Raw genomic sequence first — 13090 nt, forward strand, 5'->3', positions numbered from 1 at the left:
CAGTGCATTACTGCATGGCATAGTTAATATTGCATTTCCAGATGAATCGGAAATAGCATTGCTAGGAACCAACGTAAGACTGACTGGAACAGCTGTGGTTGAAAGCAAAGGGCGAAGCTCGTGTTTCCATAACAGGGGAAGGATGAAATTAGCAGGAATGAAAGACATAACAAAAATCAATACAGCTGTAACAATATTCACTAAAAGCCTCACTAAAACCAGTTCTGAATATTTACTCAGAGTTGCAGAATGAAAATGCAGGAGGTCATATCCACCTGGAGCCGTCATCAATCCATTTGAGATTTCTCTAATATTAAAAAGGAATCAGCACCAGTCTATAAGACTAAAACACAGCAGTAGGAACCCATTGCGTCAAAGGCATGAGTTTATGGGTGGGTAAGTTCATCAATATTTAAACACTCATTTTTAAGATACTCAGGAAATCTGAAAATAAACTATAAAAATGTAACAAGAACATGAAGTTAGTTACAGTGCTGCTGCATTTGATGAAGCCACTTTAAAGAACTGCGTGGGGACAATCTCAGAAAGTGACACAGTTAGAATCACGTGACTCGCATATCAAAGTCCCTCATTACATTTACCTGAGAACACATCTCAGTTGTGTTTTAAACCAGTCTCCCTGTCTGTGCTTGCAGTCTTTGAGACTCTCTCGCTCTCAATTTTTCTCACCCTGTTTGCTCAGCATAGAGTATGATCTGTGATATCTTCTAGTCTGTGCAGCCTCTTATAAAACAGTTACAAATGCAGTCATTATAATATCAAAACAGAGCGAACTGACCCCAAACCAGCAAGCCCAATTTGACAATAAGCGCTATTTGAACGGACACGATTGTTTTTTTTCTTTTTTTGACTTCAAGTGACAAATAAGCACAAAAGTCAACCATCCTGTTATCCGCTACCTCGTCGCTCTTCGAGCGAAGGGCATTGGAAATGTAATGCGCTGAGGGGAGCTCATTTGGCCGTGGGAGAGAAACAGAAAGAATTAACAAGCAAATGATCCGGATGATTTCGGATGCACTTACGAAGGCTCAGACACCCCAACGATTAAAAGCCTGGCATAGAGACCCGGACTAATGGACTCTCGGACATGTTTACAGCACCGTGGGGCACTAATGGAGGACAGGAGCAGCTTGCATCCGGAAAGGGAGCTGTCAAGCACTTACTAGGACAAGACTCTAATAAACTAGCCATATAATTACCGGCATTGAGATAAATACTGTGCTATCTAGTAATTACAGCTGTTGTGCATCTTCTATTTATGTTTAAGGAACTGTGTTTGCATGGCTGCTATTAATGACAGACATTTGGCTTGGGCACTGCTCAAATGTGAGGCATTAGTCGCATATGTGGTAGTAAATTTCCTTTATTTTGTAGTGTAAATTAACATATATTGTGTCAGTATGTCGCTTATGTGATTCAAACAAAGTTCCAGAAGTAATGATGGGTATACCACAAGAGACAGTGTCAACTTATTCTTCAAAACATTTACTCCAGTCTTTAATTGACTCATAATTTTCAGAGTTCAAACCCCTGTTTAATTACAAAACTAAAACTAAAACTACGTTATTGAGACAGAATGATTCTTGGTGATTTATCTCCCTCCCAACCTGTGGGGGCGCTTTGTAAAGGGAACCCGAAACCTAATCTATCTGTGCATGAAGTTTGAACCCTTTGCCTTCTTTTGTCTTCTGCTGTAATCTGGCACAATGCTGCCATAAGGACGTCCCAGCGAGTGGGGTGCTTGCAGCTCAGAGGACTAATCATAGGAGGCTTGGTGGTCCAGCGGTTAAAAAGAGGGGCTTGTTACCAGGAGGTTCCCAATTTCAGCTCAGCCACTGACTCACTGTGTGTGACCCTGAGTGAGTCACTTAACCTCCTTGTGCTCCATCCTTCAGGTGAGTTCCTATTGTAAGTGACTCTGCAGCAGCAGGTGTGATTCATAGTTCACCCCCTAGTCTCGGGAAGTTGCTTTGGATAAAAGCGTCTGCTGAATGACTAATTCATATCAGAGATAAGCGTTTCCGCTGTAAAGACAGCGCATAGAAAAATATCAAAATTCACGTAGAGCTGAAGGTGAAGGATTATATGGTGACTGTGTGCGTGTCTGAGTCAGTGAGTGAGTGAGAAGGAGAGATATCTCCATGCACATTCAAATGAGTCTAATTGATTTCTTTCAATGGCACATTATCACAAACCCTTGAATTTGTGCAAGCTAACATTTTGCATTAGACAGAGGACACTGCTTGACCCAGCTCAGCTGCTAGTTTACCGCGCACCCTGTGTGAAGTGGTAACACACTAATCCTCTTGTTTTCTACATGCATATTGAACTCTTTGCAGCTCAGCCTGAGGATTTGCATTCAAATAAAAAACGCTGACTGTAAATCTGCAGTCGGGCTCAGAGAATTCTTATTGTTACTGCTCAACAAAACTGTCACTGTTTGAAAGCAAAATGTTTGTAAGTGGCTGTGCTCAGACAACTATGGCAAAAAATAAATACATTAAAAAAAGCTATTATCTCAACTAATGAACTGCAAGATATTTGAAAAGTGCAAACATTAAACCATTTCAGCTCGCAAACCCACTACAGTACAGCACTTTATTTTATTAGTTTTATAATTTTGTTATATATTATCCAGCACCTTGAGTGGTCTATTCTTAGTGCAGAGCATGACTGCAGTCACATGACACTTGCACTGCTTTTTAATCAGCTTGGATGTTTTCTGGCCACTTACTGAACACATTATTAATGTAATTTGACTTCCCACACAGATAGCAGAGTAGCCATGGTCCCTTCTCTGTGACCTCACTGGAACCCTCCCACCTCTGTCGTCATGACAGCACATTTGCTTCATTATTGATGGTAATCTCAATACACTTTGTTTTAAAATCTGTGCCTGAATCAGCAGATTCGCGATCGCCTCTCAGCAAATCTATAATACTTATCCATGAGGCTCATCCATTTTTCAATGCCGTTTTATATCAAAGTGCTCCTAAGCATCGCATGGGGGTCCTGGCTCTTTAAACATTGCAAAGTCTGCACAGATCACCTCTCATCACCCTACTCATGTGCACAAAAAAAAAATGACATTCAAATTGCTTGTGGGACCCTGCTGATTTGAGAGGAGCATTAAAAATCCACTCATGCAAGCCTACTGCCACCGACAGTGAAAGGGCCACAAGCGCTTGGCTCATTAGCAAGAGATACAACAAGGTATAGCACCATTTACAACTTGCAATTCCCCCAAGTCTTTCATCCACTCACTCACAGGAGGAGCTCACCCAGCTTCCACAGCTGAAAGGAGAGTGAGGTATTATTATTATTATTATTATTATTATTATTATTATTATTATTATTATTATTATTATTATTATTATTATTATTATTATTATTATTATTATTATTATTATTAGTTTATTTAGCAGGCTCCGTTATCCAAGCAGACTTACAGACTGGGGTGTGTGAGCTATGCATCAGCTGCAGAGTCGCTTACAGCAACGTCTCACCCGAAAGACGGAGCACAAGGAGGTCAAGTGACTTGCTCAAGGTCACACACAGCGAGTCAGTGAGTGAGCCGGGATTTGAACCCGGGACTCAGGCCTTTTCTTTTAACCACCAGACCACACAGCCTCCGTAACCCTGCGATGCCTGTTCTTGACCTGCTAACACCATCCTCTCTGAATACTGCTGCCTTTGTGCCCAGCAGACTGCATCATAATGGACTATACAGCAGCATGATTCTTGATGCTGCCATCTAGCGCCAGTCGAGAGAAGTACACAATGTTGGGTTATGACACATACGATTTGCATTGCAAAGTAGACTTCAATGAAATAATAATAATAATAATAATAATAATAATAATAATAATAATAATAATAATAATAATCATGTACAGCGTTTGTTATTATTTGCAGGTGGCACATGCAGTCTTATTATCTTATTTGCTTCACAACTGGTAAAAATAAGCCTGTCAACTCCTAATGATAATGCAATTGCCACTAAATACTAAAGCACCGCCCTGCAGCACAAACTGAGGCACAGCAAGTGCAGGTGTTTTCTGAGGTCGCGGTTCAGCTGTCTTTGTTAAGACTGTGGCTCCGTGAATGGCAGCTGTACAGCCTGCACAAAGAACACAAAGCACAACCCTTGTCAGTCAGCCCTGAACTTCACAAGGCTTATTAAATAGCCTGGCAAAACTGCTTTTTAAAACAGCAGTCCCTTCCAATGAATTGCAAATGATCTTTAATAATTGATTGCACAAGATGGGATCAAAAGAATATATATGCAAACCTCATACTGTAGTATACAGTAATTGGAAAAAAAAGGTTTTAATTAACCTTGATCTGACAGGGAGCTGACTGGAGCTGTCTGGCTTTCAGAATAGTATTCTTTGGTGACCAATCATGCTGTAGATAAACAGCTTTTGAAAATGAGATTCCGCACTGTGTTTGGGTTCTGCTATTATACAGTTGTGAGCACACACAGATGCAACTACTTAACATTCATTTGTTTCCATGACACTAATACGACAACAAAACAACTAATAATAATAATAATAATAATAATAATAATAATAATAATGTATTCTAATTAAAAGGGAAGGGATAGTGATGCTATCGTTAGGTTATTGCCATAACCCTGGTTTTCTGAAAAAGAATGACAACCATTACCAAATGGGAAGAGCCCTCTCTGGCAGTCAGTCACCATTATAACCTCTCTTTTTTTTTTTTCCCTAAGGTCATTTGAAGAGGTATTATAGAGCCAACACATTTTCTTTTTTGAAAATCAAAAGCAACCTCGCAGTGCCCAACTGTAACTGCTGAAGTACCTGTGAAACAATCACAGGACACACGCGGTGTCAGTTTTTCATTTCGGTCGAGAAACGATCTGGGACAGCTTCTCTTCACAGACCTATTCCACAAAGGCAAATGGAGACATGATGCATCATGGGTGCAGAATTACTCTCCTGTCAGCGAAACAAAACGGTGCCACCAGAACTCCTGTCGCTTGTCACAAGAGGATTTTTGGATGCAGAACAAGAAGAAGAAGAAGAAGAAGAAAAATGACACCAAGCATTTCTGAAGATGATTTAGTATTTATCAAATAAACATCCATTTCCTTGCTAAACCACGCTCATCTGAAATATTAATTTGACATGCTGTTTTGTAAGTGACAGGAAACATGGGTGTTGTTTTAGGTTACCTTTCTTTGAATTATACTGCATTAAAACATTTCTCTTGTAAAGTTCCGTCTGTGTTGCTTGCACTCCATTAAGATTAAATTAAGACACAGGATGCTTTCTGGCAAGGGGAGGCGAGCCTGTTTTGGGAATGCAAATCTGAAGCTTGTATAATGTATAGAGAGACCCAAACAAACTCTTTCCATCAAGTTGCAACAAACGATTTTGCAAAAAGTATTTGATCTGTGATTTAAAAAATCTGTCTTTTTAACAAAAACGATATTTCAACACAGGGGGTAACCGAGGAAGGTCCATATTGAAAATAGTAGTTGTGTGCACAAAGACAAAGCATGAACCCCAAACACTACCGAATTGGGAACGAGCAAAACTATGGCTTACACTCGGAGCCACATATGACAAAAAAGAGTTCCGATTAGCCTGGTCAGCCTTTGAGATGTTAATCACACGATGCCTCTCGTTAACCAGTGGGGACGAGAAGTCACCATTTTATACAGTAAAGCTGCACTGTTCCTTTTTAATAAAACATCACCTGCCTGCTGCCCTCCCCCCTAGTTTTATTTCACACCCCATCCATGTGCTTTGTATACAGGAGAGATAAATTCCTCTGCAGATTAAAATAAATGAAACAGAAGAGAAACGTCCCTTGCTATATGCTGCACTGCTGCTGGCTGCAACGAAATCTTTGCAATGGTCTGGAGCTGGTTACTACAGAGGGGCTGGAAATCCAGCAATGTGCTTCTCCTCCACTCCTCAAAGAGACCTGGAAACAGGGAGGACACGGAATAACCTTTTCATCCATATGATTTTCATAACATATCTGGGGGGTTCGGAACTTGTCCCAAACCTGCAGCTATTCTGTCTGTAGTGGGTGACAGCTGTTGGGCATGTGTTTAAGTTTCATTTTTTAATCATTATTGGTATAATAACATCTCCCTCTCCCTCACTTGCGTATCTACACTAATTCTTCCTGTAATGTAAATCAGCAGTTAATTACTAAACCCCAGCTGTATACATTTACCAATGAAAACAAACACATGATAAAAGCTGCTATTAAATTTGAAGCAAAGCGCCATGTCATATTTCACAGCAAATAAACACATTAAAATGATTGAAACAGCCGTCGTTTGAAAGGTCAGTTGTAGGACTGCCGAAGCGATAATATCTGTAAAACTTCTTAAAATGGACTGGTAAATTTCAATTCCACCCGCAAACACTTGTCCTTAACTAAATGCATAATCCCCCTGTGTGAAGGGATAAGCCCTACCACTGCGCTCTGTCACCACAATTTAATGCTAGAATGCTCTGTAAATGATATGGGAACGAAGGTCCTGCACCAATAGAAATCTACTTGTTCAATGCAATTTCTCTTTTAGTTTTTGTGTAGTGCAGCCCATGCATTAAAAAGAGTATGTCGTTTAAAATGTCATTTTTAATTTCACTTTTTACATTTCTCCGCGCGTTTGGGTTCTGTTGATCAAATATGGTATTATACATATATTTTTTCCCCTAAATGTGCTTTGAGTTTGTCGAGACTAGTCAGACTGAACAGATGTCTTCGTTCGTGTGTAAATTCTGCCAGCCCCACAGGCTCTTCACTGAAACAGACAGAGTTGAGTTGAAACTTGTATCATGATTTGAAGAGAATGAAGAAGCCCATTCAGGCTCGGAGCAACAGAACCCAGAACCAATTACAATGGTTGAACAAAACAATTAAAAGCAATGACATCTGAAGCTGCTTGCTCTTTTTATATGTAAGCGAGTGGAGGCTGGGCGCTTAGCGGAGACCCCAGCACACCACATGCCCTCATCCTAACCACAGTGTGAAAGAGCCAGGCTACACTGTGGTCATGGTTACAGAGCTCCTAACATCATCTCATCTCACTGACAGGGGACAGAATCTGCAAGGGCAGCGTGTCACGCAACGCTGCCCAGTACATATGCAAGGCTGGAGGTTCATTCTCAATATACAATAAGTGGGTTCAAAAGGCTTTATTGGGTATAGAGCAGTTGTTATTTGCTTACAGGTCTCACTCACATTTCTCACTACCTGTATTCCCTACATAAAGGTCAACCCCCAATCAATATACTGGAACCCTAATAGTCCAAACGCAACCTTGCACTAATGCAAACCTGTCATTTAAAGGTTCAAACATAGCATAGCCAATGCAAATGACTTATTTTGTCCTCCCCGTAAACATAAGTAAATATGCAGCCCACTGAATACACACTTACCGGATGGTGCTTCCTGAGTCTGCCTCGATAGTCCACACACAGTGCAGGTTGTGATCATAAGGAGAGGGGTAACCTGGGGAGAGAATCCGTCCAGACGTCTCCCCACGGATCTGACCCCCGCATTCGGCTGGAAAACAAATTATAGAAGAAATGAGCGAGGGTGATGCAGCAGACAGCAGTAAACACGTCCACATTCATCTGAATCGGAATTAAATCAAGCAGGTTTCATAATAAAAATTGAGAGAACATTCAATCATTTTGTTTTTTACTCTTGGTGACAAATGACCGTCCTGAGATTGTTCTGTGCCACCCTTTTGGAGTGTGCAAGCGCTGCTGTTCTGAATATGGAGTTAGTTCATCAATCACATCCAAGGTGCTGCCTTCACCATGTGATCAAAGTTGCAAGTGATGTTTCATAACATTAAAAAAAACACCCAGGGCGCTGCATTTCAAACACAAACAAACCACAAATTAAAACAGAACCATACATCAAATGTCCCGTAAATCTCAACTAAAATGTATCATCCTCATCTTCACATCTGGAGACAACAGACTTTTCACTGAGCTTCTAACAGACAGCTTCACCCGCTAGGAAACTGCAGATAATAAATCAAGACGTGAACCTGGAATCCACGGTGCTAGCTTGTACCTGCTCAAGGCGTGTGAGGGCTGAGCTCCTTCACCCTGTCTACACGAGGTTGGTAAGACATAGCTTTATATTGTGAAAAACACTCTCCATGGAGCAAGAATTGCTGGCACTGTATACTGTACAACATGGCTTACCCAGGGCTAGCACCAGAGGAGATGGGATGCTATAGTTGGTACCTTTCAGTGCTTTAGTTGTGTTAAATGCCCAGATATTCTGCTCCTTGGGTGTGTGGTATATAATACAAAACTATTCGGAATCCTAGATAAGTGTAATAAAGCACAGTGAAAGCATTGTAAAGTACAGGTGAGCATTGTAAAGCACAGAGAAGCATGGCAAAGTATATTAATAAACATGGCAAACCAGGGTAAACTATAACCTAATCAGGGTAAACGGATAGTGTAACCATGGGAAAACTGCAAAGATACTGTGCAAAAATACTGTGATACTGAGAGTGGATGAGGGGACGAGTTCAGGGGATCGGAAGTGCCTTACCCACGCAGAGGGGCAGGGGGCTGTCCCAGGCTCGCCGCTCCCCGGTCAGGCAGGTGATGGAGGGATTCCCCCTCAGTGAGTAGCCTGGGTTACAGCTGAAGGAGACCATGCTACCTGCAAAGTGTCCCTGATCCTGGAGCTTGTATCCAAACTGGGGGACCCCGGGGTCTTCACACTTAATGAGCTCAAAACCTGGAAGAGAGACATAACTCACCTTGAAAAACAGGTGAAAGAACCCCTGATTCAACTGAACTAAATGCTCATTAAAACAGATCCTGCCCTGGTGTTTTCAATATTGATACAGACAGAAGTACACTAAAGAGACTCACAGCGGGCTCTGTCTGATGTTTGATTTTCATAACCTTGGTACACAAAGCAGGCTCCTGTATTAATTACCCTGACAGTGGCAATACTGCGGTTTATTTAGCTCAGTTGAATGGATCCCATTTTACATTCAGTAATTCTTACTGCTGCTGTTTAGATAGTAATTTTTTTTTAGATTGTTTTACAGCTAAATACAAATTGCATTACAACCAGTACAATATGGTACCTTGTACTGTAACCATGGGTTATAACATTTCTAGACAGACCCAAACAATCTATTCTCATAAAGTCACATCAAAAGACTTTCGACTCTGGGTTTGTAGAAGAAGCTCAAGCACACGTACTGGAAAACTGCAGCTCGAAGCCCTTGCTGGTGTTCTCCGAGTTGCTAATGAACTCCAGCCACAGAGAGCTTGACGTGCTGTTGAGCCCTATGCCCAGCAAGTCTGAGCCAGAGAAGGAGCCCAATAGACGGGCAGAGTTATTGCTGCCATCGTACACCTGCAAGATTAAATCAGAGGGGGTGAGAGGGGAGTTCGGTGCGGGAGAACGGAGCCGAAAGAAAGCAAACCATGGGTCTATTACAAATACCACGTGCCTCTCCAGGAGGAGTAAAGCCTTGCTGGGTAGGAGTGCTACCAGTGAGCGATTCCAGGACCGGGAAGAAATCTCGGGCAGGCAAGACAAGACAAGACGGCGAGAGACAACGTGGGATTTGTGAACAGCGCTGTATTATTTATAAATATGTGTGTGTGTGTGTGTGTGTATCACCAGTTAAAGGATTATTGTGGTCCACTGAATTCAGGACTCTGTGTAAGTTCATTGCCCATACCCCACCCCACCCCACCACACTACCTTGTAAGGTGAGTAATGTTTCCAGCAATTTGGGAAAAATTTTAAAAATTCATTTGCACAGGGTGATGTCTTAATCCTTTATCCCGAAACAAACCAAACTGGCTCTGAAGACAGAGCGCTCGTTTAAAATGGGGTAACATTCAAGACTCCCACTGCACAGATGTTTGAGCAAGTACACACAACCCTAACCCTAACCCTTAGACCACACACCACACACCTTTACACCAGGTTACTAGCAATTAAAGCTGCAATGACTAAAACTGACCAGTAACCTCAACCCAGTGTCCTGGAACGACTGCCCCTACCTTGAGCAGGTCCCCCTCCTGTAGCTGGAAGGTCCTGGCTCTCAGCTGGATGCCCTTGCCCGGCTGGCTCTGGATGGAGTAGATGCACTCGTGGTTGTTGCTGTAGTGGCTGGGATAGTTAGGGGACAGGAGCACACCCTGGGTCCCAGTCACCGACGAGCCACACTCCGCTGTGGAGGAAGGAAATGGAAATGCAGCCTTGTGTTACCCTGTCCTGCTGAGTATAAAGCAGTAACATCACACTTAGCCTGGGCAGCAAGCAGATTGCACTTGTCTGTCTCTCTCTCTCTCTCTATCTCTCTCTCTCTCATATATATAATTGTGTTATCCCTATTCATCTGAATGCCCTAGACATAACTACTGCAAACCTATTTGTCAAAATCAATTTGTTCATTCCACTGCATTCCTGTATCAAACATGACACAAATGCTTTGCACATTCTAGCAGAAGCAATTCCTTTCCTTCAACTTTAGAAATCGTCTTTAGAAATATAGGTTGATCAAATCGACTTCTTCATTTCTTTCTGTTTTTTTGTTTTTGTTTATTATTGTTGTTTTGTTTATATGTCAGCCAAGCAAAATGAAAGCACATGACCACCTACCAACACACCTTGGCAGAGGCGAGCTCCAGACACGACGCCTGCCCCCCAGGCAGGTCACTCTGGCCGGGCCCTCGAGTCGGTACCCTGGGAAGCAGGAGAAGGTGAGGGCGTCCCCAACCCCAAACTGAAGACCCTTGCGAGTGCTGAACGTGGGTACCCCAGGGTCATCACAGGGCTCCAGATCATAGTCTGAAACGCAAGCACAGGGCCGTTCACCGGTCAAGAACAAGACATCTGAGCACATGAAATCAACCGTGCCGTCATCTGCTCTCACTCCGGGTATCTTAACTAACAAGGATGCATATTTTAAGCATGCTTAATTGATTCAATGTGAATACACCCACACATGGTTTATGTTATAACATTACTGTTTGTAACAGCATATTCAAGATGGGATTTTCCAGTGGAATACTTAATTTTAAAATCCATTTAATCTTTCTCAGGCCCCCCCTGCTCAGCCAGAGGCCATGTCTATGAGAACCTACCTGAGAAGGTGATGTTGAAGCCCTGGTAGGACACAGAGAAGTCAGAGATGAAGCGGATTTGCGCGGTGAAGTTCCCGTGCAGCCCCGCGCTGAGAGGGGAGGGCAGTGTGGAGCCCGTCAGCCTCTTCAGGGGCTGGGAGAAGCTGCCGTTCTCCGTGATCAGCAGGTGATCGTGAGGGCTCTCCAGGTGGAAGGTATGGAAGATGAACATCACACCTGAGTGAGGGTGAGAGAGTGAGAGAGAGATTGAGAGGGCTAGAAGAAAAATAATTCTGATGAATCTGGATGATGAGGGATTAAACCCTGGAAAAGTCGTAATATTTTACATTAAGCATCTCTAATTACAGTGTATTTACATAGCAGATGCATAGTAAATACATGTGTGCTTACACATAATGACAATGTTATTATGCATAGTTACAATGTGCTTGATGTGTAAATCCCCAGTAATCAGAGACGCTTAATGTAAAGTCAAGCGCGCATCACCAGGGCTGATAATTACCTTTCCCGTGTGAAGTCTCGATCACCCAGGTGCAGTTCAGATTGTTGGGATAGAAATCTGGGAATCCGGGAGACAGGATGGTGCCAGTTGACCCCTGGATGTAACCCCCGCAGAGCGCTACAGAGATGAGGAGAGATAAGGGAGGGTTAACTGGGATGCTTCATCAGATTCATGAATGCTAATTCTGAATACACAGCTAGGGTGTTTTGTGTAGGAAATATGTGTTAATGCCATTGTGCATGCAACCGTTATTTATCATCTGTAAACACTGTGCGTAAATTGATTGCACACCAGATTGCACATCGTTCTTATGCATTTTTGTGCAAGATCGCTGTTCTTTGTCTCTTAAACTGCATGAAGTTGAGGTGTCTCGGGGCACAATGAGAAGCGAGCATGTTTGTTAAATTCATACTGAGTAGTTGAGCGTGTTGAATGTGGAATGGTGTTTCTCGGGGAACATGCGACAGGTACCCTCGCAGCTGGGAAGGGGTCGGCTCCACTGGAAGTTGGGCTCGCACTCCAGTGGCTCATTGTCACTCAGGGTGTACCCGGAGTCGCAGCTGAACATCACCAGAGCTCCCACGTAAAAGTCATTGCCGTGGCGCTGCCCATTGACAGGAATTCCGGGGTCCACGCAGTGGTCCGACTGCAGCTTCACCGCTGAAACACAAACACAATGACCGTCAGGGGCCATGAACAAGAACCGGAGAATTGACTTCCTTTACATTTGATCTCCAAACTCTGCTTTAAGTTAAGGAATGTATAACCAGCGTGACATTAAACATCTGGTCGATTTTAATTCACACTACTGCCCTTAAACTCGTTTGCCTGCAACGATATGTTTTATTATATCTTGTTAAGTTAATGAGGAGGTCAGCAGGGTTAATGTTTTTGTAGATCACACTGAATAAGTCATTTAAATAATCCCTGATATACAAAATACTAGGCTGTGTGCTGCATAGGGACCCCTGGGTCCTCTGCAGATTTAAATCCTGCATGTAAACTGCAATTAATAAGAGTAAGAAGGAACAGCAGAGAGAATTGCCTAAATTTAGCACAAGTGTTGTGCAGTGAGCTCCAGTGGGCAGCATGCTTCTGATTTTTTATCCCCACTTTGGTGATATATGCAGAGCATAAACCAGGCTTTGTTGCACAACCAGAGGGAGAAATAACTCAAAAGATAACTTTAGATTTAAAGGTCTCTGATCTCTTTGATTTGCACCACCTAAGTTCCTCCTGTTGTCGATGCATTACCGGAGTGTTTTCCTTTTACAACAGAAACTGAATCCCTGAAGTGAAAACAGAAACAGATGGAAAGTCTACTGTGGTGGGGGGAAGGGGTTTTGATTCACAGCCTAGCAACAGGTCTGCATTGCCTAGTGTGGTTTTCAGGTTCTTTTTTTATCCCTTTGGCTGCAATGAT

The 13090-nt window shown here is 42.6% G+C and overlaps 1 protein-coding gene across 1 annotated transcript in view; it reads right to left on the reverse strand.

Annotated features, from left to right (window-relative positions):
- LOC121303302 (CUB and sushi domain-containing protein 2-like) overlaps window positions 1-13090 on the reverse strand; it is a 132932-nt gene that overhangs the window by 22408 nt on the left and 97434 nt on the right. The window contains exons 18-26 of the mRNA XM_041233893.1: window positions 12139-12327; window positions 11668-11784; window positions 11166-11381; window positions 10681-10869; window positions 10080-10249; window positions 9264-9420; window positions 8596-8787; window positions 7455-7581; window positions 6808-6817 (exon numbers count right to left, since the gene is read on the reverse strand). Coding sequence (XP_041089827.1) covers window positions 6808-6817; window positions 7455-7581; window positions 8596-8787; window positions 9264-9420; window positions 10080-10249; window positions 10681-10869; window positions 11166-11381; window positions 11668-11784; window positions 12139-12327 — 1367 coding nt within the window. The remainder of the gene's footprint in view (window positions 1-6807; window positions 6818-7454; window positions 7582-8595; window positions 8788-9263; window positions 9421-10079; window positions 10250-10680; window positions 10870-11165; window positions 11382-11667; window positions 11785-12138; window positions 12328-13090) is intronic.

This window comes from Polyodon spathula, chromosome 32 (genome assembly GCF_017654505.1).
Source record: "Polyodon spathula isolate WHYD16114869_AA chromosome 32, ASM1765450v1, whole genome shotgun sequence".
NCBI lineage: Eukaryota > Metazoa > Chordata > Actinopteri > Acipenseriformes > Polyodontidae > Polyodon > Polyodon spathula.